At 39.8% G+C, this 26,085-nt stretch overlaps 1 protein-coding gene across 1 annotated transcript in view; it reads right to left on the bottom strand.

The window, feature by feature from the left end:
* Positions 1 to 2,320: 2,320 nt before the first annotated feature.
* The window catches only part of MAP4K5 (mitogen-activated protein kinase kinase kinase kinase 5), a 64,907-nt gene continuing 41,142 nt past the window's right edge, over positions 2,321 to 26,085 (bottom strand). Inside the window, exons 11-32 of the mRNA XM_072116018.1 lie at positions 25,575 to 25,656; positions 24,902 to 25,018; positions 24,682 to 24,754; positions 23,861 to 23,916; positions 19,288 to 19,328; positions 19,047 to 19,089; positions 18,444 to 18,654; positions 16,358 to 16,449; positions 16,106 to 16,147; positions 15,660 to 15,744; positions 15,464 to 15,543; positions 15,313 to 15,373; positions 11,409 to 11,411; positions 10,663 to 10,777; positions 10,407 to 10,465; positions 8,288 to 8,391; positions 7,437 to 7,614; positions 7,136 to 7,207; positions 6,959 to 7,051; positions 6,804 to 6,874; positions 6,169 to 6,224; positions 2,321 to 5,442 (exon numbers count right to left, since the gene is read on the bottom strand). Of these exons, the coding sequence (XP_071972119.1) occupies positions 5,355 to 5,442; positions 6,169 to 6,224; positions 6,804 to 6,874; positions 6,959 to 7,051; positions 7,136 to 7,207; positions 7,437 to 7,614; positions 8,288 to 8,391; positions 10,407 to 10,465; positions 10,663 to 10,777; positions 11,409 to 11,411; positions 15,313 to 15,373; positions 15,464 to 15,543; positions 15,660 to 15,744; positions 16,106 to 16,147; positions 16,358 to 16,449; positions 18,444 to 18,654; positions 19,047 to 19,089; positions 19,288 to 19,328; positions 23,861 to 23,916; positions 24,682 to 24,754; positions 24,902 to 25,018; positions 25,575 to 25,656 (1,822 nt within the window). The 3' untranslated portion in view covers positions 2,321 to 5,354. The remainder of the gene's footprint in view (positions 5,443 to 6,168; positions 6,225 to 6,803; positions 6,875 to 6,958; positions 7,052 to 7,135; positions 7,208 to 7,436; positions 7,615 to 8,287; positions 8,392 to 10,406; positions 10,466 to 10,662; positions 10,778 to 11,408; positions 11,412 to 15,312; positions 15,374 to 15,463; positions 15,544 to 15,659; positions 15,745 to 16,105; positions 16,148 to 16,357; positions 16,450 to 18,443; positions 18,655 to 19,046; positions 19,090 to 19,287; positions 19,329 to 23,860; positions 23,917 to 24,681; positions 24,755 to 24,901; positions 25,019 to 25,574; positions 25,657 to 26,085) is intronic.

Below are 26,085 nucleotides of genomic sequence, written 5' to 3'. Positions count from 1 at the left end.
AAGGCAGACATCTAAATGGGGACCACTACCAGGGGCACACTGCCCATGAGGAGATTTTTGCCTCAGGTGGCACTCCCTGTTGTATGACGTGGGCAGCATTTTGTGTGCTAATAATGAGCAAAGGTCAGTGTCACAATAACAAATAAAGGGAGCACTTAAACAACACCAAGTAAATCGAGCTTCTGTGAAATCAAACTGTCCACTTAGACAACAGTGGTTCTGCAAGTGGAGACCACAGGCCACTTCTCAGTACCTATGACCTCTACTTTCTGGCTGATGTGTTGGTAAATTTTGGATGATGGTGGTGCTTTCACACTCGTAGTAGCAGATGGACTTTTCAACCCACACAAGTGGCTAAGGTAGTGCAGCTCATCCATAATTGCCCATCAACGGAGCTGTGGCAAGAAGGTTTGCGGAGTCTGCCAGAGCACTACAAATTCACCTCCAGCAGCCAAAAATATGCATGTGTCTGGGGGTTGTGCTCACAGCCCAACACCGTGCAGGATGCTTGGTATTTGCCTGAGAACACCAGGATTGGCCACTGGCCCTGACCCCTTGTGCTCTTCACAGATGAAAGCAGGTTCATACTGAGAACGTGACAGACGTGAAAGAGTCTGGAGCGCCGTGGAGAGCTATCTGCTGTCTGCAACAATCGGGTGGCATTTCTTTGGAGGGCTGCATTGCCCTTCCATGTGCTTGCCAGAGGTAGCCTGACTGCCATTAGGTACCAAGATGAGATCCTCAGACCCCTTGTGAGACCATATGTCGGTGCTGTTGGCCCTGGGTTCCTCCTAATGCAGCAGTGTACAGCATTGAAGCTATGGACTGGTTGCTAGATGAGCACATCTGGGACATCATATCTTATTCCATCCACCAACGTAACCACAGACTATCCAGGAGTTGGCGGATGCTTTAGTCCAGGTCTGGAAGGAGATCCCTCAGGAGACCATCCACAATCTCATCAAAAGCATGCCGAGGCGTTGAAGGGAGGTCATACAGGCACATGGAGGCTACACACAATACTGAGCCTCCTTTTATCTTGTTTTACCGACATTACATCAAAGTGGACCATCCTGTAGTGTGTTTTTCCACTTACAATTTTGTGGGTGACTCCAAATTCAGGCCTCCATTGGTTAATAAATTTGTACATTCAACTTTGTACAGAACAAAGTATTCAATGAGAATGTTTCATTCAGATCTAAATGTTATTTGAGTGTTCCCTTTATTTTTTTGAGTAGTGTACATTTCCACACCTACACAGATCGGTTCCAGTAGCTACTGACCACATTAGAGAAGTAGACAGGAATTAGAGAGATACCTAGTCCGGTCAATCTTCTGGCCCCTCCCCCTTGTATGACATTTCTTATCTGAGGTGCCAACTGAGTACTGTGGAAGATGTGCACTGTTGTATACATATAATGGTGCACATCGTCCATTCTTCAGTGTGTCAAATTGGAGGCCGGGGCCCCCTGACACTGCATTCTCTATATCCACTATTTGGCTGCTACCATTGTCGTTACAGCCCTGGCTATGTTAATGGAATGTAAACATAACAAAAACATAACCGAAGGAAGCTAGGAATTGGTAGCTCATATTCATCACAACATATTTACAAAGAATATATACACCTGTTAGTGATGAATTTACACAGATTTAAGAGCAGAAAATCTGCATGATAAATGACTCATCAAAAATACACACTGCAGATTTTTTTCTGGATGAAAATAAGATTGGAAAATTTTCTATGGTGGATTCTCAGCAGGCTTCTGCTCTCTTAATGAGAGGAAAAATTCTCCTCAGTATCCACAAAGATTTTTAGCAGATTTTCAGGCAGAAAAGGACAGAAGACCTTTGTGATCAGTGTCTTGTCACATGACCCATTAGCACATTCATCTGAGCCAATAAGGGATATTCTAGCTTGACAACAAACCTCTAAATCATCTTTCAGATACAGAGTGACATTTATTTTAGGGTTTTCTGCCTTTTTTGTGGTGTTCCCACCACCTTTCCTCATTCACGACCCATTGATTAGTGGTCGGTGCAAAAAATTTTTTTTCGCATCCTCCATGGTTTTTATAGTGTGTTAACTCTAATATCTGTCCTTTCCTTTATTTTGGGTGCAGAAAAGTGGGGAAGAGTAGACCAAAATAAAAATAGTCTAGCTGAATAGAAACTGGTACTTGGGACAGAAACATTAAATATGTACCTCATTACCAACAGCTAGTCAGAAACCAAGCCAGTGGAGGTAAGGACACTTTAATTAAATGTCTCCCACTCTCTGTTATATCAAAGCCAAGTCAAGAATAAATTGACACCAAACAAAATATTAGCATGGTTTATTTCAGTTTTTTCCATTTAAGAAAATCCCAATACACATATACATGACAAACAATCCTTGGCAAAAAGAGAACATTGGAGAGATTACAGATGAAGGAAGCCTTTGGTTATTTCTTGCTTTAAAAAAACAAACAAAAGCAATATAAATCCAATTTCTTACAAAGTAACAGTCACTGGGAAACCAGGCGATGTTATGAGAAACAGAAAGAAATACAAATGGCTCCTTTGGTAAAAGCACTTTGTGCAATTGTTGTATGCGTCTCAATAACATAATGCTGACAAAGTGTTGAAAGCACAAGATGCTTCCCGGGCACGTAGGGTACATTGCCAGAAAAGGGAACAAGGAACACTTTGGCCTGTTGTATTAATTCTACAGTTATTCCCTATATAAAGTGGATGCATAGATCAGAAAGCCCAATTATAAATAGAATTAGCACATAAAAACAAGGTCTACCAAGAGCCTCATCTAGAAGTTGTAATATATAACCTACATTTTATTAAGGATTTTAGCGGAAATTTCCAGATTACTGTTCTATACTAGAGCTGCTAGAAACATAGCTGTAACCTTACATATAGGAATTGTGACACCTACATAATTGCTCTGGTCAGGTCATGTAACACAGTCCCCGCTTTTGTCTCAGCTGTACATATCAAAATCCTGCTTGGTATAATAATAAGGCACTAGCATTAAAACTGAATACACATTAAAAGTTCCCCTATACAACTGTTAAAAATACAAATCTGCTACAAACAAATCCTACAAATGCAGAAATATTATCCCCTCAAGCACAGAAGATGATTAATAAATAAGAATAAAATGGTCTAATTTACAGAAGGCAAAAAGATTTGGCTCTAAATTCCCTACATAGGCGAGACATAATCTGTAGTGTCACTTTTTACATATCAGGCAAATAGCACATCTGTCAGAATAACACTTATGGAGGGGTCGGAATAAAAGGGATTGGCCACTTTTCAATAAATCTCTTCCAATAGACACATCTAGGCATGTATATGTACCTGCACCTTTGCCTCCTTTGAGAGATTCAGCCTCTCCCTGTTCTCACCATGCTGTCTGCTGTATATACAACTTCCTTTCTTAATGCTCCAGCCTGTCCCTTATGGCGCCTCCCACTGGGTCTCTCTTCAGGCTGCATTCACACAGTGCATTTTGAAACACAAAACAAAGGCTTTCCTCATGATCATATGCTGACAGAGATATGAATTGGGGAGGGGAGGGAGCAAGATAAGTCAAAATCTCCTGCTGCATTCCCACCTATTCATCAGTGCTCACACATGTAGACTAAGAGAGTCTGCAGACAGCACAAAAGTAAGTAGCAGGAATGCTGAAGCCCTGGATAAAAAGTCAGGCAGCGCTCACACGGTGGATGTTTTGAGAAGCAATCCAAAGGCTCCAACTGTGAGGTAATGAAATGTTACCTCAACATGTGATCAGAAGGGAAGCTTTTGGATTGCGTCTCAAAATGCATTGTGTGAACGCGGCTTCAGGGTTTAATATTAAGGCAGTAAAGGCTTAAGAGCAACTTATGTAAAAGGGTGACCAACTCCTGTAAATTAACATGAAGGCCCAATAACCACCAATAAAAATCCAACTTGCATTTGGCAAGCCGAAAGGTGGCATCTGATTCGCATCAGTTCATCCATCTGTATATTTACTCCTGTAGTGCCTTATCATGACAGAGTGCTATAGCTAGCCAAAGGGCCTTAGGAAACGGTTAGTGACGGGTGTCTGGACAATGCAATTGTAACAGCATGAAATCAGTTTCTGATTACTAGCAACAGGAAGTTTTAGTTTTGCAACAGTTTGACAGCTGCAAGTTACAAGGAACTACTTTAAGTAATTGAATAATTCCAGGAGAAAACTGGGTTTAATCCCAGCACATATAAACTTGCCTTCAAAAATATTAACAGGACATTATCAATATCAACCATGTGGTTCTTTCTCTAGACTACATAAGAGGCGAAAAAGATCATTTTACAAAATGAACAAGTGTCCTCATGGGAGATTTTAATTGTTTGGTGGAGGTGTTCCACCAAGCCCTCTGCACAACTCAGGAAGCTGGGATACCCGGGCCTATGTCATACTGCAGTTCTGGCCCATTCACCTTAATGGAACAGAGTACTGTACTTGGCACTTTTGGATGGACAGCCCGCACAGTTCTACTGTAACAATGGCAGAGGTTACAATGTTCTGGAGTGGCAGTGGTCCGACAAAAATAAAAAAATATTTTCCCCCCAGAAAGCCCCTTTAAGTGTTGTTTACAATGCTGTGTAATATAGCATTGGTTGCTTAGTCTATTTAAAAAACTACTTGGTAAAAAATTAGCTTATAAGGATTTGTCACAAATGACATGGAGTGATTAAGCACAACAGGTTTTAGTTAAGGACCCTACATGTCAGTGTATTGCTGCTCTCAGAACCAAAATTATATTCCTATCAGTGTACAAAGAAGGGAAACGTATCATGGGACTGTCTCGATTCACGGGCTGGATAACCCGACTACATCTCATGAAAATATTGGAGTCCTATATGTAAATAAGATAGCCTCATGCCAATGTTTACCAACTGAAAGGTTTACTTATGTAAAGTAAGTGGCACTGCTTTGAAAGCTACAGATTACGCCCAATATTAAAAATTATACCTGATTTCAGCACATCTTCAGGCAATGGAAAAAAAAAGCACACATCAAAGTACTCCTTCATCTTTTCTGAAGGAGACATTGATCCTTAGTCTCCCTTTCCCCCTTCCACGGATCGTAAAGAGGCCATATGTCACAGCTTTTTATTAAGCAACCAAATAAAAACTAACACCACATAGTGGTGAAAGGAAATCTAGCTGCTTCCAGCAGCACACAGAAAAAAATGTTAAAAACAAGAATCCTACCAAATAATACAGATATGATCAAGAAATACAAATTGCAATACACTTGTAAAAGTCCCAAATAGGAGAAGTTTATGATGGAATTAAAATTCCTATGTCATTTGTGTCATGCACAGTGCCTAGTAACTGTTCTCATGTCCAGCCAAGGTGTACAGGTTGCTGTGAGCTGTAGGATTCAATGTCGGTCTGCTTTCCAGGACAACCACCCTGCAAACAGAAGGAGACATTGTAACTGCATGTGTGCACATTGGTCATTGTAATAAATGAGATCTGAAATTATGTGAAAAACATACACTGGAAAATAGACCAGAGTAAAGAAGGGGGAGAACCATCGTAGGAGCTAGGATACCAACTCTATTACCTTGATTTTTTTTAAAATTGTTTAACTATTTCTGCAAAATAGTCTTCCAATAAATTATCCACTTAAAATGTGAACCCCCTATTTTCTCCATCTATGAAAGAAATGGGTTATCTTTTTGCTCTTTCTTAGGACTTAAAAAAAAATGAAATATGAAAAAAATAAAAACTCCTCCTCACTTCTATATGAAAAACCTTGTGGCAAAGTTTTCACCTAAAATGAAACCATACACAGCAGCTACTGCACAAGTGAGGGAAGCCATCATAAGGAATCATGCAAAAAGTAATTCTGCAGAGAAGAAATAACATGCAAGCTCCACAGTACAAACACAAAAACTTGCTCTGTGCACTTTCAGGACTTAAGGACAGACCCCAGATTCACTGAACTGGACTGATATGCTGAATTCAGTGATTCTAGATTTTTTTGTGACTAATGCAGTTCAGGCAAGCTTCAACATTGTTATACAACTGGACTTTATTTTAGTAACTGCTTCTGTCTAAAGTTCTCTTTTGGAAACCACGTTTTTATACTGTCTAAATTGTAATGACGAAATTTGACATTACTGCAATATTTACCTGTCTGATCCTAACAGGCGGAAGACTCTGGATTCATCAGATATCTCTTGTGTTACCTAAACAAAATAAAAACAAAACTAAATTAGATAACATACAGTATATACTCAGGAATAAGCAAACCCAAGTTTAAGCCAAGGCCCCTAGCTTTACCACAAAAAAATTGGGAAACCGTATTGACTCAAATACAAGCCTAAATTGGAAAATGCAGCCGCTCCTCATCCATATAATGTCCAGTACTCTCCCCTCATCCATAAAATGTCCAGTACTCTCCCCTCATCAATACAATGTCCAGTATGATGGTGGTGCCATTTATGTAAATAAGAGGGGTTGCAAGGGTAATATCAACTATAATTCCATCTGCAGACGTAGTGGAATGATGCAGATTTACCATGGAGTCGTTTCCCAGCCATTCCACAAGCATCATAAACTAGATGAAATCAGCTCAATTATTTTTATTCAGTGATTTTGCAGGAGTTTGCAACCTTTATTTCTGTGACAAAAATCCCAGTTTGGTGATTGAACCTCCATTATTTTTGACCATCATTGGTGCTGTAGACTACGCTATTAAAATTAATTTTAATAGGCAAAAAAAAAATAAAACACACACTTGATTTGTTCAAACGAAATGTCCTCACCTCATTGGATTTAAAGTTTTTTCCCTGCATGCCATGTTTCCAAAAAGCTAACACACTATCCTGTAGGCAGACTAGAAAAAAAAGACAATATTTGAAATTATTATAAAATTATTTTATTTTGCAACAACCTCACGTGTTCCTTGTTTGACACTCACCTACAGACTCAATCTGAAAGTTGAAGCTCAGTTCCGAGGCCAGCTTTTTACTGGATTTAAGTTTTCCCTGAAGGTTAACTATTTTCACAAAATCTGAAAAACACAGTTGTCAGTGAATGTAGCGAGGTAAAACTTGTAAAATTACCTGTTATTTCAGACATTCGTTTAAAGACTTACGATCAAGACAGACCAGGACAGTATCCCTCTCCAGCTGTGTCACATGTATGGCATCAATCTGGAGACCTTCTGCTAACCAAAATAAATTAGAGGTTATTTATCAAAAATGGCCTGTTTCAGAGATAACAAATCATCTTTACTGACACAGTAAAAGGAGATACAAAAGACAACAGTTAGTAGCTTGTGCTGCTGCAAAAACTGCTCAATACGCAGGATGCAGGATACACATAGCCATGAACACCAGAACAATAGAGAACACACATGAATGCATAACAAATTAAGCTGCGGATCAATAGGCTACCTGTGCCAATCTGTGTAAACCAGGAGGAAGCGGAGCTCAGGTTGATGGTCTCAAACTGTACAATCTGATTGGGTTCTGCTCCTTTGCTGACGGCCACACACACCATAGGGTACTCCTGCTCCGGTATTACCAACATTTCAAAGACATTCAATGGATTTGGAAGGGGGAAATCAAAGTGCTGAAACACAAAAAGGTGAAGACACTGCATTTAATATACATCCTTAATAGAGATAGAATTATGGGTATGAGGTACAGAGGCCTACTGGGCATTACATATTACAGAATATCCCATTAACATACGTGGGAGAACCATAGTATGAAATAATTTATATAAAATATCTCATATTGGCGTTTTTTGACTTCTAGCTATATGATACATTTTGCAAGACTGAGGGTTAAAGGGTTATTCTGAGGAGCTTGGAATTGGTAATAAGTGATTGATGGAGGTCTAACCGCTACCAATTAGCAAAACAAAGGGCCACCAGCAAAAGAGGCATCACATTTTTTATTAAATATTCACTACAGTACCAGACACAGGACATAGATATTGGTGTGTCAACCACCGATAGCAATATAGGTTGTAAGAACGTACAAGCAAATCAGGAGTAAACCTGCCTGGTGTCATAATTATTTGTTAAATATTTAGGTCTACATGTACCATGGAGCTCATCATGGTAATAGTATGCATTTAGCCATTTAAAATATAGGGCACCATGGAATTAATGGAGCTTCATAAATGTATAATAATGATCTCATTATTATTTATAATAATAATAACAATAATGATAATAGCTATGTTGGTAAATATCTTGGCCCAACAGATTAGCTGGAAGTAATGCTTTTATACTAACCCTTATCAGCATGAACTTCTGCATGGGTTCATACCACTGTAACAGCACTATGCCAGATGGCAGTGCTCCGCATAGATACTTGTGCCCTGTATATGGGTTTCTTACTGTAAAGTAAAAAAAAGTAAAATATTATTGTTTGACCAGATATTTTCATTCTTTTGCACAAATAATGATATTGAAACAAATTTTAGAGAACAAAACTATTTTCTGGTTATAGGTTATTAATATTTTTTTATTATATAAGGAGGAGCTCTACAATTTTCTAATATATTTTGTGTCAGATTGAAGGATTGGAAGGTGGGGACAAACATAATCCCATCTGTTTAGGATTGACAACAATAGGCAATAACTGCACTGCTCTACTCCCTCAGCTTGTGTCTACCTTACCACATAGATTGTGAGCCCTCAAGGGCAGGGTCCTCCTTCTACTTGTTTTCTGGTCACTGTACAGGCAGTCCCCGGGTTACGTACAAGGTAGGGTCTGTAGGTTTGTTCTTAAGTTGAATTTGTATGTAAGTCGGAACTGTATTTTTTATAATTGTAACCCCAACCAAATTTTTTTTGGTCTCTGTGACAATCAGATTTTAAAAATGTGGGATTGTCATAAGAACCAGGAGTAACAATAAAGCTTCATTACAGAGACCTGTGATAACTGTTACAGCTGATTATTATAGCCTAGGGCTAAAGTACAGTAAATTACCAATTACCAGAGGTCCATTTGTAACTAGGGGTCGTCTGTAAGTCAGGTGTTCTTAAGAAAAGAACCTATGCAAATAAAAATATAGAAACTACAGGCGGTCCCCTACTTAAGGTAATGTATGCGAATGACTTACTGATTATACAGCACCATGGAATTAATGGTACTCCATAAATATAATAATAATTTCCATAAAATGTCAACTGAATCAATTTGTTGCTGGAGGTCTGTATGCGAAAAATTCCATAATGCTTCCTCCTAAATGTATTCAGGAGCAACACACTTTAATGGGAAAAACCAATGAGGCCACATGAATTCACAAATTATATGTGTTCCTGTGGATGTACCGTATATACTCGAGTATAAGCAGAGTTTTTCAGCACAAAATATGTGCTGAAACACCCTACCCCCCCCCAAAAAAAAATGAATTCAAAACTCCCCTTTCCAGCACCCGAGGGGCTTCTGTTTGATCCATCCATCAACAGCAGGTCCGTGCAACATCATAGGCTCTGACGTCAGCCGCAGCTGGCACACACTCTGATGTCAGCGGCGACTGACGTCAGAGCTGTGAGCTGCACGGACCTAACACTGACGGACGGATGGAACAGGAGACCTGCGTGGGGCGCCGGAAAGGTGAGTATTAATTTGCTTTTTTTTTTTAATGAACTGGGGCTTGCTGTATAACGGGGTAGGGGGCTGGCTATATAATTGGTTAGAGGGTTGGCTATGTACTGGGTGAGTGCTGGCTGTTTATATACTGGGGTGCAGGGGCTGCTGGCTATATACTGGGACAGTCTATATAATGAGGCAGGGGTTGGCTGGCTGGCTATATACTTGGGGGAGACTGTGACCAATGCATTTTGTACCCTACTCAATAGGTTTTCCCATTTTTTTGTGGTAAAATTAGGGGCCTAGGCTTATATTCAGGTTGCTTATACTCAAGTATATACTGTAAGCCGTTTTTCTCAATTGGGAACTATGCACTGCTTCAATTGTCCTGTGGTGGCGCAGTACATATATTGTTTGCAGGATTCCTTATTAATTACAGCAGATCATTGCAAGGTCCAAAATTGGGGCACCCAGTAATGGGCCAATTGTTAAAGCACTTTGGTTGACATTTGGTGAATAAGATATAAAGCAGCGTCATAATTTATCAAGCACTGAAAGAGAATATATTAAATGATATAATCGGACAGGTGCAGGCAGCGACACTGTTTCCATGAAATATCATCATTCCCACTTCATGTTGACATTTAGAATTAATTGCTTAGCAGTTTGATGCCCTTTAACGGTATTTAAGAAAAAAAAAACAGCAATGAGTGGCAATGTATTTTCTTGCCCTTTAATGCAGCCATATAAAGTTGATACATTTGAGAATCTCTCAGCAATTCTAATGTTCTTTCAGTTATTGGACATACTCACCAATACAGCACTTGTGGCAGCCTTTTGTATCAGGGATCTTTGTAGTGAGGGCAAACTTCCTGGGAAGGGAAATGGCAGAATTTTAGGCTCTACTTAAACATTTTAAGGAATTGGTCCTCTAGATTAACTTTGGTAATGAAAAAAAAAGGAATAAGAGCGGAAAGAAGGAGAAAAGGAGGAAACACATGAGAATGGTTAGAAAAAAAAAGTAATAAAAAACAATACACAGATGTTTAGCATAAGGATTTCAATATACCTGGGTAATATTCTATCTGGAAAGCGATGTGTTTGGATATGGCCAGCAAGTCCAGGCTTCTTGGCTTGCTCAAAGAGACCAATTAGATTGTGTGAATAAAGCTGCAATGTTTTACCTAAAAGAGCAAAATGAAAAAACATAGATCAGACCTTAAGACAGCAGCTCAAAGGCTTATCCCACGCAATGACAGACTTTACTGATCAGCTTGCTATGAAAAGTAAAATATAAAAGCGGATGGAACTTTATACAAGCTCTTATGCCTCTTCTCCCCCACCTCATCGTCTGTAAGGTCTTGTGATCAGGGCCCTCACCCCTATTGTTTCACATGACTATTATTACTCTGTAATGTTTAATTTTATTTCTATATGCTCCTCACAATCTGTAAAGCGCTACAGAACTTGATGGCGCTATATAATTAAAGATTATTATTAGTACAATGATTTTCTATTATTGCTGTTAAAACTGCTATTATAAGTGTGTGCTGGGGTATTGTGGATGAATATGCAGATTAAGCCTCCATAATATTAAGAAAACTAATTTTCACTGGAATCATAGAAGGGAGATTTGTATAGAAACTGAAGCTAGCCACAATTATCAAACAGTCCTCAATAACATCAAGTTCTCCAATAAAAAGCCTGTTCTAGTATTTGGGCCATTTTGACCTCCAAATATACTGGCTATCAGCTACCATTGGCAGACAGAGTTCCCATAAAGGACATGAATATAATTTCTTAGCACAAACTTACCTTCTGCAATATGGCCCAATGGGTGTAGGATTTCACAGAAAGAAAAATAGAGAGACAAAAATCAAATTATATTCTAAAATTATGTGTAAACACTAAAAATACAACATAATTTCTTCTCTTAACCCTAACCCAAAAAAGGCTGAATGGGGCAGATGTACGGAAAGTGTCTTAACCCCTACCCGCCGATGCACTTTTTAATTTTTTAGTTTTAATTTTTTGCTCCTCTCCTTTAACCCCTTCCTGCTGATGCCTTTTTCAATTTTACGTTTCTATTTCTCTTGCCACATTCAAAAATCTATAATTTTTTTCCATGTGAAGGGCTGTGGGTGGACTTGTTTTGTGCGTAAAACAAATTGAACTTTCCAGTGATGGTATTCAATATTCCAAGCCGTGTACTGCAAAGCAGGAAACAATCTCCAAGTGCAGGGAAATTGGTGAAAAAAAAACACATTTGTGGCATTTTCTTGTGGGCTTTCTACGGCTTTCACAGTGCACCTCAAATGACATATCTACTTTATTCTTTAGGTCGGTATGATCACATGGATACCGGTGGGTATTTGCTACATTATGCAGCAAACACCCACTTTGTATGGAGAGGACTCAACTCATGAACTCATGAGTTAAAAATCCATAATTTGTTATTTTTGTTGACAGAGCTATATGAGATACCAAATTTATGTAGGTTGCATTTGTTTTTAATAGATTAAAAAAATGTGAACATATACGAATTTTGTAAAATATAAGTTCTGTAGATTTGTACTTAAGTTGAATTTGTATGCAAGTCCAGACAAAGTATTTATTTATGTCCCTATCACCCTTGCACGTAGAAACACAATTCTAGAGTCATATTAAACAGGAGAGACTCCTCTTTAATATGATATAGGGATTAAGCACGGATGCTGAAGTGAAACTGAGATATCATTCTTAAAGAGGACCTTTCACCCCATTTATCGGCACTAGGAACTGCTTACTAAAGTAAGCAGCTCCTAGTGCTTGAACAAACGCTGCAGTGTTCGAGTGATAGCGTTACCGGAAACCTCCGGTAATGCTATCTAACACTGCGGCGGGGTATAGTGTAATTGTCGGACAGCTCGCAAAGCGCGCGGCAGTCAATGCCGGCCTATGGAGCGAGCGGGGCGGTCCGGGGTAGAGGCAGCGCCTCGGACCGCCCCCTCATGAATACATCAGACAGCTTTGCGAGCTGTCCAATGATTATACTATACCCCGCCGCCGTGTTTGATAGCGTTACCGGAAGTTTCCGGTAACGCTATCACTCTAACACTGCGGTGTTTGATCAAGCACTAGGAGCTGCTTACTTTAGTAAGTAGCTCCTAGTGCCGATAAATGGGGTGACAGGTCCTCTTTAAGCTTACAATCAATAATAGAAAGCTGTACATAAAAATTATTTAAAGGGTTTATCCAAGTTTACTAATAATTTAAGGAGCGGGCTGGAGCAGGCTATTTTCAAATAATAAATACCTACCTCCTCCGGCGCTGCTGATGTCCCGCACCGCGGCCGGAAGCTTCCATCCGACACCATCTCCCAGCTCTTACAATGCTGAAAGATAGGGACGGAAGGGAGGAGCCGGTCACATTGCCGGCCGGAAGCTCCCTGTGCACGGCTTCTGTGCCCCTGTAAACAAACGGCGCAGGACATCAGCGGCACCGGAGGAGAGGTAAGTACACGTTTATTATTTTTAAAATAGCCCGCCCCTAAATTATTAGTAAACTCTGATAACCTCTTTAAGCTGGAGAGCCATATGGCAGTTGTGAAGGAGTTAAACATAGTTTTTAATGTTTTGAGGGAAAGATTCTCTTTAAGTACGCGCTCATAATTTGCACCACACCAGATTGATAAACCTTCCAGTCTAAAATGTGCAGCTAGACTACATAGACTAGACAGATAATTCTAAATCTGCCACATCTTTGCACAGTCTAAACTTACTTTACACCACCTATTTGTGTACAGAAAATTGTATTCACAAAGCAAACACTCTTCACAATTCCCTTTCTGCTAACCCACACCACACTACATGTCCTCTTGTCAGATCTGCACCCAGCAAATAAGTATTAATTTGGTGAAAAATTATAACAGAATTATGAAGTATTTTCTTTGAGTGAATTGTCTTAGCCTTCTGATGTCCAGGTCTTAGGTTTATATGGTAAGCCTATATTCAGAAAAACCATGGAAGGCCAGATAATGTGGGAATAATGCAGATGCTTTGCTGTGCTTGCAGTTGAATCAAAAAGTAGATCTCACTATGCTTCCCCCTCTGAAGTCAACATGTCAAAGAAATGAAAAAAAAAAAAAAAAAAATACATGTAATTTAAATTTTAACTAGAATTGATCTCCAGGTGATGCACCAAATTTTCTTTCCATATTTAAAAAGAATTCTACTGTAAAAATCGCTTAAGAAGTTTTAAGATCCAAGTACTTGAATGTTAGCCCTGGGATCTTGGTGGGGAGAGGGGTTATTACACAGACGGTGGCAGCTGCAGGGTGTCCAAAGACAATACAGTACAATAAACTCTGCCCATCACACAGACGGGTCATCTTCACATTGGCAAGTAAAGAAGAGAAGACTTTTAACAGTGAAGCAGCGGAGCCAAAGCACACTGTTCTCAAGTCATTTATTAGCTTCTCCTGTCTTCATTGTAGTGTGTAAATGTCACATCCTGCATTTGAATGAGTGTGCTGGAGCTCTGCCATCGGACATCCAACGTGTCCTTTGTTCCTGGCATATAAAAAGTTCCCCCCTCCCCCCTGCAGAGACAATATATCCCCGACTTTGCCAGCCTGATGTAAACCTTGTCTGAGTTGAGATGATTTTATCTATCATTCATTAGAATAATGAAAAAGTACTAAAACAAAACTGTATTCTATCACCATTTTCCAGGCTAGACTAATGCCCCCCATAAACTGCTGATAAAAATCAGACATATAGCTCAATTATCAGAGGGTTCAGCTGAGACTATCTTATGTGTACACCCCAACCGCCCAATTCTTCTATTCTTTGGAGATAAACCTCTGCAAGGGGTTTCTGCCAGTAATTTTCTTCCATTCACTTCACATGTATTTTCATCCTAGTCAACTCTGCATGTGTATGATTCTGCTGGGAGGTGTCATCATAAATCTGATGTGCATGGTATAACCAAGTTTAAGAAGATGAAATCCAGAAGAGTGTCTGCCTCCAAGATGACCACTATATCACATGTTTAGATCTGAAAAACTTATACAGACATTGAATAACCAAGTCTGTGATCGTAATAAACTGGAGTTACACATAACACACTGTATAAATGTGATAACTTCTCTGAAATGTCCCACGGGACTAAAGGTAAGCTGGTTGAGTTCAACTACTTGAACCCCCGTGATCAAATGTGTCCTATATAAATGGTGCAGTGGATCGCCTACAAGAGCAACACTCCTATTACTTTTATGGGATTGATGGAGACATTAACATCGGGAGTGATCACATCACACCAGTGATAAGGACCCTAAGGGTGTGTTCACATGTGGCGTTTGCGCTGTGTTTACAAACACAATGCAGATGCCTGGGGTGGGGTTCTGACCAATTGCATCCAGTGAAATGCATGTGATCTATAACCAGAAAGTAGTGTTTTGCATGCACACAGTGCAAAACGCCAGATGCTTGCTACTTATCACATGTGTTTTAATGGAAACGTAGATGTGATCAAGACGATCCCCACCCCCAGGCATTTGCATTACGTTTGTAAATGCAATGCAGTTGCCACGTATAGAGGCGCCCTTATATGTGTTCCTTTGTTTTTTCCCCCACTGAAGTAGATATATATACATATTCACTGGAGCTAATAAAATACAATGATAATTAAGCACAAAGTGGAATGGATCATGGTGAAATGCAAGAACTGCAGGACATACCTGACAATGACATGAGGGTGTTATTGATGACATACAGCCATGTACACTTCCGTGGAAACAGCTACAAATAAAAACATAGTAAAACATTTGTTAAGAGGTGGTTGGGGGATAAAATTTGATACACCTGAATATATGCACATGTATATTCCACCTGTTCCATTGTTGCTTCATGTAATTCATTTAGATTCAATGTGTAGATCCCATCCTCAGTGCCAAAAATGAGATACTGATCTAATGGGAAGAAATGACTGAAATTATTGCACTGTAGATGGAATTAGGCAAACTCTCTACTACATGGCAATGCTGGAGACAGCGAGTGGGAATTATAAAATCTTCGGTGATAATACCTTTAGTATCTGGGTGTATCCAGGATGTAGCACAATTTATCTTTAAAGGACAACCATCAAACACTTTAGAGAAACAGGCTCCCATCTACAGAAAAAAGAAGTGTGACATACAATGTCAGGATAAATCAAACAAAAATGTACAAAAGCAGGTAAAAATAACTGCGGGGGTGTTTGGTCTATCAATTATCTACCCAATTTTAAAACAGCTGAACTAAATGGAGTTCAGTCCCCTTCTATATTTTTACACTCTACTAATGGGTGGTGTATAATGCTAACAGCAGATCACAGGGGTTCTGGCATCAGGAGTTATTTGTTCATTGCTCGAACACAGGTGCCATTGCAAAGAGTAAGGAGCTATGAAACAATCATGGAGAGAAGACCACAGGTCTCATCCACACATAGATGTAATATCAGGCTTTATAGAATACTAATACTGTACTCCTTACCAGCACTTTGGGAGTGGGCGGTAAACCATTTATTGTTGGTTTCTAGAATAAAAATAAAAAGTAATTAGAATTGTAGACCCAAGAAATAGTTAATAGGGAAAACTCTATACAAGTGAACTTTGTTCAACTGACAAAAATGTAACAAAAATGTAATGCTGACAGTATCAAACTTTAAGACACATAAACTTGAGTGTGAACTTTTAGGCTGGACATAAAGCAAGTAGAAAGTGGTGGTGAAGCTCAAAAACGTACTGGGAAATCCTTCTTATCTTTCTTGTGTTGAGGTGGAGGTTTTGGGCTTTCTCCTGTTGGGCTTCCGAGTCTCATAGGGGTGTCTCCATTCCCTACAAATAGAAAGGTTGTAGGATTAGGATGCTAAATATATACATCAAATTAAAGGGGGTCTTCCAGTTTCAAAACCTCTGTGGATTTTCGGCTTTATGCACACTGGCAGATCGCCTGCATTATTTTGTTCTCATTTATACTGAAATAGTCAGTTTAGTTTAAAAGATTTGCATACTGGGATTTTTTTTGCCGTGTTGGCAAAATTTCTTCAAATTTATTCCAGAGACCATTGTCTGTTCATTAGAAAACAAAATCCTTACGATCGCTTAAGTTGTTATCTGCAGCATGAAACTAGTGTCTGTTAAAGAGCAGACAGTTTACAGGCTGTAAGTTAAAACAACAGATGTGCCCAAACAGCATATATACTGTAAAAATTTTGGCCAACAATATTCCAGCTTTAATTTTCCATAAATCTAATTGGCTAATTGAACTTTATTATGTTTCCCCCAAGCATAGATCCAAAGAAGCTGTGGATAAACATTTGAAATCTGATAGTTCTAATGATTGAAACTGGAAAATCCCTTTAAGCTGTAATAGAAATATATAAAAAAAAGCCACGTGATATTTGGTATCCACATGACAATGGAGTATAGCAATATAACATGCAAAAGACTGTGCATACCAGAGGGCGAAAAGAAATGCAGTAGGGAAAATTGCCAAATATCAGCCAAACCCTTTAATTACATTTTAGTAAAATACATCTGGAAGCTGTTGTGATGCAGTAAAGGCCACAAAGCAGTCAGCAAGGAGATGTGTGGAGGAAAACCTATTCTGGAATGGCTGAAGTTAGGACGCACAGGACTGAAATGTGTTTCATTGCAGATACGTGAAAATGTACACTTTTATATGAAGCTTATAATGGATGGCAGGGTGACAATGTGAATGAATATTAGATGGAGGACAAACTCAAACACTTCCACGCAAGAACCTGCACTTACAATACTATGGAAAATGCCTTATTACATCATTAAACACGTTATGGCTTCCTTCATAACCACTTTGTTGTCATGAATTAAGACAATAAAGATCACATTTTACACAGGATAATTTTTCTGGTTCTATGGATGTTTACGAGGTGAACATGTGTTTCTGGTGATCTGGTTCAAGCCTGACTAAACGTACAGATACAAAAAAAAAGCACCTGATCTGGAAGTGGGCCATGATCCTGTAGCATTTCCCATGCGAATGGACCCATTTATGGCGATACAGGCGCTTTCCTACTTAAAGACACCTGACTTACAGACGACCCCTAGTTAAAGACGGACCCATCTGCCCACTGTGACCTCTGGTGAAGCTATATTATAATCCTAGACTGCAATGATCAGCTGTAAGATGTCTGTAATGAAGCTTTATTGATCATCTGTGGTCCGATTACAGAAAAAAAAATTTGAAATTCCAATTGTCTCTGGGGCAAAAAAAAAAACCTGTCTGGAACTACAATTATAATATATACAGTTCCGACTTACATACAAATTCAACTTAAGAACAAACCTATGGAAACTATCTTGTACTTAATCCGGGGACTGCCTGTATAATTCAACACAAGGTTGTGCCCGATTGATCCTCAGTTCTATATACCTGGTGCACGTTTGTGTGAATAAGGATACAGAGGGTTGATATAGCTTCACCCAATATGTACATATAGCAATTGCCTAATATATTACAATGTGTGAGGAGTCACTAATACTGCTTACCACCAGAAGTTGTAAGATCTTTAAATTCCTTCTCCCCCTTTCCTCTCTACAAATATATTTATCTTTTATCTATCTGAACACACAGGACAAAATAACGGTAGATTTGTGTTATGTGTAAGGACATCTACGGGAAGTGTGATGCTATGGAGATGAGGGTGAGGCAAGTTATGGAAGCAATGTAGTTATACTTATTATTGGTTGTGCTCTTTTATAGCCAGCCATATAATGATGTGGTAGCCCTTTTTTGCAGGGTTGCAGAGGAGTTTCCATCCTCCCTGCCTCTGCTTTGTGTTATTTACCCAACTCATAGATTTTACAGCGGTACAATCCAGGGGAGCTGATGCTGCTAGTGAGGACATTATTATGAGGGGGAGCTGTGTGGCGACCACAACCTGGGGAGCTCTGCCTCCGGTAGAATGGGGAGGCTCGGTTATCTGGCTGATGTTTCACAGTGTTGGATCTCTCATCTTCAGCCATACTTTCATCTGGGCAGCTGTTCATTCTCGTTGGCTGTAAGAATGAAAGACACAATTAGTACATCTCAGGCTACATTAGACCTGTCCCTGTATATCTCATATCTCATACATTAGACCTGTACCTGTCCCACAACCTTTCAGAACCCAAACTGTTATACAATTACAACTTCTAGCGTTTTAAGAGTAGGTAGAAAAGTTTGCATGCTAAGACTGGTGGCTTGGCTGATCTGGACTGTCTAAGATTGTTGACCCATTGTCTGCAGACTTATATAAAAAAGTCTTGTCGAAGTCGGTCCCCACACATATCAGACATTTATCTGGAAAAAACCTATGTTTGGAATTCCTTTAAAAAACAATAGTAATGCTTTTACCAAGTTCCTGAAATTATAGTACTGTAATAGAAAAAAACCCTCCTTAATACTGTACCTTGGGAGGCAACGGCGGCGGAACAGCTCGTTTCATGGTGGAACTGGAACAAAAGCGTAACAGATTATGTGTCATGGAATGATTGAGTACAGCAAATACATTTAGTCTACGATCAGCAAAGACTTATGGATAAAAAAAAGGCATAAAAAGAGGGAGGAACACACAAGTAAAGAGAGACATGAGATAAGAAACACTTAAGCAAGTGAGAAGTAAACTGCTGGTCATTAAATAAAAATCTTACTCATGGTTTGCTCCATTTGAAAAAGGATTCCAGTTGATGCCCTAAAAAATAAATACATGATATTATTATAGTGCACCCGCAATATAAGTTAACATATTTCATCACCACAGCTGTATGAAGGCTTATTTTTTGCAAGTGGAGATGACTATTTTAATGGAGGAATTTTGTCCAAAGAATGGGGGGACGGGGACGGACGAATTAATTAATTATGGTATTTAATTACCGTAAATACTTGAGTAATTTTATCCACAAAAAAAATGGGAAAACCTATTGACTCGAGTACAAGACTAGGGTGGGAAATGCATTGATCACAGCCTCGCCCCAGTATATAGCTATTCAGCCCCCTGCCAACAGTAGTATATAGCCAGCCAGCCTGCCAACAGTAGTATATAGCCAGCCAGCCTGCCAACAGTAGTATATAGCCAGCCAGCCTGCCAACAGTAGTATATAGCCAGCCAGCCTGCCAACAGTAGTATATAGCCAGCCAGCCTGCCAACAGTAGTATATAGCCAGCCAGCCTGCCAACAGTAGTATATAGCCAGCCAGCCTGCCAACAGTAGTATATAGCCAGCCAGCCTGCCAACAGTAGTATATAGCCAGCCAGCCTGCCAACAGTAGTATATAGCCAGCCAGCCTGCCAACAGTAGTATATAGCCAGCCAGCCTGCCAACAGTAGTATGTAGCCAGCCAGCCTGCCAACAGTAGTATGTAGCCAGCCAGCCTGCCAACAGTAGTATATAGCCAGCCAGCCTGCCAACAGTAGTATATAGCCAGCCAGCCTGCCAACAGTAGTATATAGCCAGCCAGCCTGCCAACAGTAGTATATAGCCAGCCAGCCTGCCAACAGTAGTATATAGCCAGCCAGCCTGCCAACAGTAGTATATAGCCACCAAGCCTGCCAACAGTAGTATATAGCCACCAAGCCTGCCAACAGTAGTATATAGCCACCAAGCCTGCCAACAGTAGTATATAGCCACCAAGCCTGCCAACAGTAGTATATAGACAGCCAGCCTGCCAACAGTAGTATATAGACAGCCAGCCTGCCAACAGTAGTATATAGACAGCCAGCCTGCCAACAGTAGTATATAGACAGCCAGCCTGCCCCCAGTTTATACTCAGCCCCAGTATTGCCAACACATAAAAAAAAAAGAATAGAAGACCTATTTGAAAAGTGAGTAATGAATTTTTTTTTTTTTTACTTGTGTAAAAGCCAAGTTTGGGTTTTTCAGCACAAAAACGTGGCTTAAACTCAAGTAAATATGGTATTCCATAGTGTGACTTCCATGTCAGTACATTATATAAATATATTTGGTTTCTTTTACTTTGCATGAAGAAAACACTTCACAAAAATAGTAAAAAGTTTTCATGCCATGTAAAGCTCTATTTAAATATTTTCACCTATACAACGATCTTTGGGCTTGCTAATTGGCTGAAAATATTTAATTTTTATTACCAACAATGTAAATCTCCTAACAGGCTCCCATAGTTTTAACAGTGAGTATGAAGTCTGGCCGGAGAAAATTTCCCCTCTGGTGCAATCCTGGGGTGAATCCTACACTGCCAATTCATCCCAATTGCATTTTGGAACAATAATTTGTACATGAAAAGGCAGGGTAGTGGAGGAAAGCAGTTAAGCAAAAGAACAGAAAACACCAGCTCACCCTCGAGGTATACTTCAGATTAGCAATCCTCCTGGTGCACGCACCACCGTGTAAGCCCTCCACGGAACAACAAGTGTAACATCCAGGAACAAATCCAGCACTTTCACGGGAGATGCAGATAAAATCAATGATTCTTTATTTTCAAGGTTTTAAAATCCATGGTACAGCAAAGTGGGAACGGTACACATCAGACCATGATGTGTACCGTTCCCACTTTGCTGTACCATGGATTTTAAAAGCTTGAAAGTAAAGAATCATTGATTTTATCTGCATCTCCCGTGAAAGTGCTGGATTTGTTCCTGGATGTTACACTTGAAAGCAGTTAAGCAACCACATTGATAAATACCAGTAGATATATTTGTAGTTAACGTATATACTCGAGTATAAGCCGAGTTTATCAGCACAAAATTTGTGCAGAAAAAACCTAACTCGACTTATACTCAAGTCTATAAAAAAAATTAACAGTGTACTCACATTTCCACAGGGGGGCAGGCAGGCTACATACCATAGGGGGGGGGGGGGGGGGGGTAGGCAGGCTACATACCATAGGGGGGGGGGGGCAGGCAGGCTACATACCATAGGGGGGGGGGGCAGGCAGGCTACATACCATAGGGGGGGGGGGCAGGCAGGCTACATACCATAGGGGGGGGCAGGCAGGCTACATACCATAGGGGGGGGGGGGCAGGCAGGCTACATACCATAGGGGGGGGGGCAGGCAGGCTACATACCATAGGGGGGGGGGCAGGCAGGCTACATACCATAGGGGGGGGGCAGGCAGGCTATATACCATAGGGAGGGGCAGGAAGGCTATATACCATAGGGAGGGGCAGGCAGGCTATATACCATAGGGAGGGGCAGGCAGGCTATATACCATAGGGAGGGGCAGGCAGGCTATATACCATAGGGAGGGGCAGGCAGGCTATATACCATAGGGAGGGGCAGGCAGGCTATATACCATAGGGAGGGGCAGGCAGGCTATATACCATAGGGAGGGGCAGGCAGGCTGTATACCATAGGGAGGGGCAGGCAGGCTATATACCATAGGGAGGGGCAGGCAGGCTATATACCATAGGGAGGGGCAGGCAGGCTATATACCATAGGGAGGGGCAGGCAGGCTATATACCACGGGGCTAGTAGGCTATATACTACAGGGGCTGGCAAGCTATATACTAAAGGGGCTGGCAGGCTATATACTGGTGGGGCTGGCTATACACTACAGGGGGCTGGCTATATACTGCAGGGGCTGGCAGGCTATATACTGGGGGGAGTGTGACCAATGCATTTCCCATCCTTGGCTTATACTCGAGTCAATATGTTTTCACTGATTTTTGTATTAGAATTAGGTTCATCGGCTTATACTCATGTCGGCTTATACTCGAGTATTTACAGATATTTAAAATAAATAAATAGAAAAAATTATGTAAAAAAATTCCAAAAGCGGCCAGCAGATGTCACTAGTGTACCACACAATGATGTGCAGCATTTGGCAATAATTTACACACACAGAAAAATACAAATAAAAAGACATGTATATAATTTCCAGATTAAAAATCAAAAATGAAAATGCTATAATTTTACATATTATATATACTATTTAAAGGGGTTGGCCCATGTTTTTTGCAATGTGTGGAGAAATTACCTAAGATAACTTGCCAATATACGTCTCAAAAAAGTTCTGCTCTGCTTTCCTCAAATGTAAAGTGAAGCCCCTTCCTCAGAAACGTCTTGCCTCCTCAGCTGCCATAAAATGGCAAGAGACGGAGAGTCATGTGATCTCTAACTGTCCATGACCGATCTATCCAGTTCCACTACCAGCAGTCCAATATAAGTGCTGACGAATAATGCTTGTAACACTGGGTTTCCTCCAGCAGGACATTAAAGAAATCGACCATCAAAATCAAACATGATAAACACGGGACATTTACTCGTAGATACAAGCACTGTAACTGTGGCAATCTTCTTATAATTGTTAAACATGACCTCCTAAAATCAACTTTCAAAATTTGCTAATGAGCCTGATGGGCTACCCAAGCCCTAACTGGATCTGACTTTTACACTCTCTCACCCTTCCCCTGCACTGAGCAGGAAGTACTGTTCTCCCTGCACAAGTTCTAAAGGGGGAAGGGTAAGAGACAGTGTAACAGCCTGAAAAGCCAAAACCAAGGGGATAAGGTAGCCCCTCATTAAACTCATTATTAAAATTTTAAAGTTTATTTTAGAAGGAAGGCATGTATAACAAATATAAGAAGATTACCACAGTCACGAGTAAGTGTCCCTGGTTTATCATGTTTTATTTTGATGGTAGTGATCTTTAAGGTCCTGAAAGGTAGATTAATCATGCGCAATTAGAGATCACATGACTCTCCATTTGCGGAACGGCAGGTGATGAGGTAAAAGACATTTCTGAACCTGGAGGCTTCACTTTATATTTTAAGAAAGTGGAGCAGAACATTTAATATATGCATATAGGTAAAATTATCCTATATCATGCCCCCCCCCCACCACCCCCAATTATAAAAAAAGGGAGGTAAAGCAGACAACCCCTTTAAAGGGTTCGTTAATACAGAAGATTTTGGCACAGATTTTAAGTCTGTAAAATCTGTGCCAAAATACTTCTCCCAATTAGAGACTGTTGTGTCTTTCTGCGTTTTTAGCAATAATGCCTACAAATCTGAGCAGGATCCAAAACTGATGAGACTCAGTATACAAGGTAAGGAGGGGGAAGGTAAAAATTCTTACTCGATAGACTGGAATTTGACCTGGTATTTAACACAGAGTTTCCAACAGAAAATCTGGGTCAAATACCACCGCCTAAAGTTTTATTGAATGCCTTTGTCAAGCTTATTTTCAATAAAAATCATTGAAAACAAATACCACTGCCTAAATATACATCATATATTCTAAAAACTCACCACTTCATTGGCTTCTGTCTCTTTCCTGAGTGGGGGCTCAAACTGAAGCTTGTCAACTGGAAGAGAGAAGACGTGGGTCAATGTGATGCATTCTATATTCACAGTTACCTTCTGCTCAAGTCTACTGCATTCTCCACATGAAATCATTGATACAGAACATATCGATCAAACTCAACACCAAAATCTTTATCCACAATAAGTAGAGGAGGTTTGATCATTTCATGATGGCTAAAGCCATACTCCCTAAAAATATGTTCTGCTAGGTTGAAAAGTTTCAGCCTTTGTAAATCCAAATTTAGAATTTAGGATTTAGAAAATTTGAACAATCATTTATGATTAAATTTAGGCTCCTGTGTTCCTGGTGATATGGAAGATACCATGTAAGAATTATTAGCCATACTGCGGCTGTTCATTATATCTATATCTCATAGTCATGGGCAAGATAAAACATATACCATAGGTAGATACAGAAATTACTAGCCTGGGGTTTGTAATGTTCAGTTCTTCTGCAATTATTGCTTTAACACCAATTTATTAACATAAAGAGGAAACAGTTTCTCAGATTCAGTTCACCTTGCATTACAGTTACTTCAGACCAAAATTAAAGGGGTATTCCAATGAGACATTGATGACATATCCAGAGGATATGCCATTGATGTAAGGTCCGACCTGGCGTAGTTTTGCATAAAAAACTGTGAACAAAACCCTTTAGCTTTTGTTAAATTTTGTTAAAAACTACAACGTGGAAGGAGATGCTGGGGATTATATATTTGCATTAGCTGCTACGCTATACCTTGGCTTCAATACAAATAAAAACTCACAATTGAGCTCAGACGCTGTTCTCTCTGCTCTCTTGTTTGTAGACTTGATGGTGTGACGCACTGCAGATATATGCTGAAAGATATCACAATGCAAGGCATGCGTCATCTGGCTTCACACACATACAATGGACAAAATCGGAATAGAGACAGTTTGGAAAACTACTGTAAACTAGTGAGATTTTAACATTTCTAAGTACAAGAGTACACAACGGTTACTCACCTCAAGATCATCATCATCAGGCTCCAAATAATGGTGGTGGTGGTCTGGATTGTTAACCTTATCCAAGAGTTCTAATGCTAATAGTCTTGAAAGACCTCCTTGTGCTACGAAAGCATGCTGAAATGTAAGAAAATATCATTTAGCTAATGGGTATTAATAGTGATACCACTATACTGTCAATAAACATGCATGTTATTAATACTGTGTCACACAATATGGCTGAAATAAACAATTCTCATTAGTTGTCGTTGATAAGTATCTGCATATCTCCAGCAAAAACCAACCTTATAATGGGCCTCTGAAACACCAGCCAAATACTTTGTGTTTTTTTATGTCCACCAATCCCTTCAAATAGTCTGTTCTGGTTTGTTTGATAAAACATTTTTGAACCCTGTGAAATTGCTGCTACAAGATATATGTAGCTTTACAAATCTGCCTTGTCATTGAAGAAGAAGTCCGCACTCTCTGTCCACTTATAATTGCTAGAAATAAGTTGCTCCTTCAGCATCAATTGAGAATCTTGTGAGTAAGGCCGCATTCACACAAATGTATGGGGAATGTATATATGGCCGCATATACTCCCCCCATAGTCATATACCAGTCGTAAACGTACATATATAGTAACAAGTGAAACATTTTTAAGCTGTCGATGTGATCAAAATCTAGTACTCACAGTCAGCAGTCTCTCTGCAGTTGGCCGCTTCTTTGGGTTCTTAGTAAGAGACACTTTAACAAAGTTATGAAACACTGGGGTCCTGCAAAATAACAGAAACAAGGAGTCATTTACCAAATCTAATCTATCAGATAGAATAGATCACCTGTATTCAGTGGAACCCCTTGACATATTCTCAGAGCTCTGGGTTCAAGTATTCTCGGCCTAAAATGTAAGTCTTATTACACTTGATAAAGGGGGACTTCACCTGAAATGCGTTTTGACATTAAGACTTCATTTACCAATAAAACCTTATAATTTCCTCATTCATGTGCACTTCCTCTACCTGTAACGCCATTCTAATAGACCATCAGATTTACTACCACAAGGATCCTGTCCAGTGACAATTGGCTACAGATGATCTTTCCTATCTGAAGGCAGCACCATATAGTAGCATATCCAGGCGATGAATAGTGTTGAGCAGTTGCACAACCCAAAACGGTGAGCATTATTTCACCTTGTTCTCACGATT

Source organism: Engystomops pustulosus, chromosome 7 (assembly GCF_040894005.1).
Source record: "Engystomops pustulosus chromosome 7, aEngPut4.maternal, whole genome shotgun sequence".
Lineage (NCBI taxonomy): Eukaryota > Metazoa > Chordata > Amphibia > Anura > Leptodactylidae > Engystomops > Engystomops pustulosus.
Note: the sequence above shows the minus strand (reverse complement) of the source record. Positions and strands in the feature narration are given on the sequence as shown.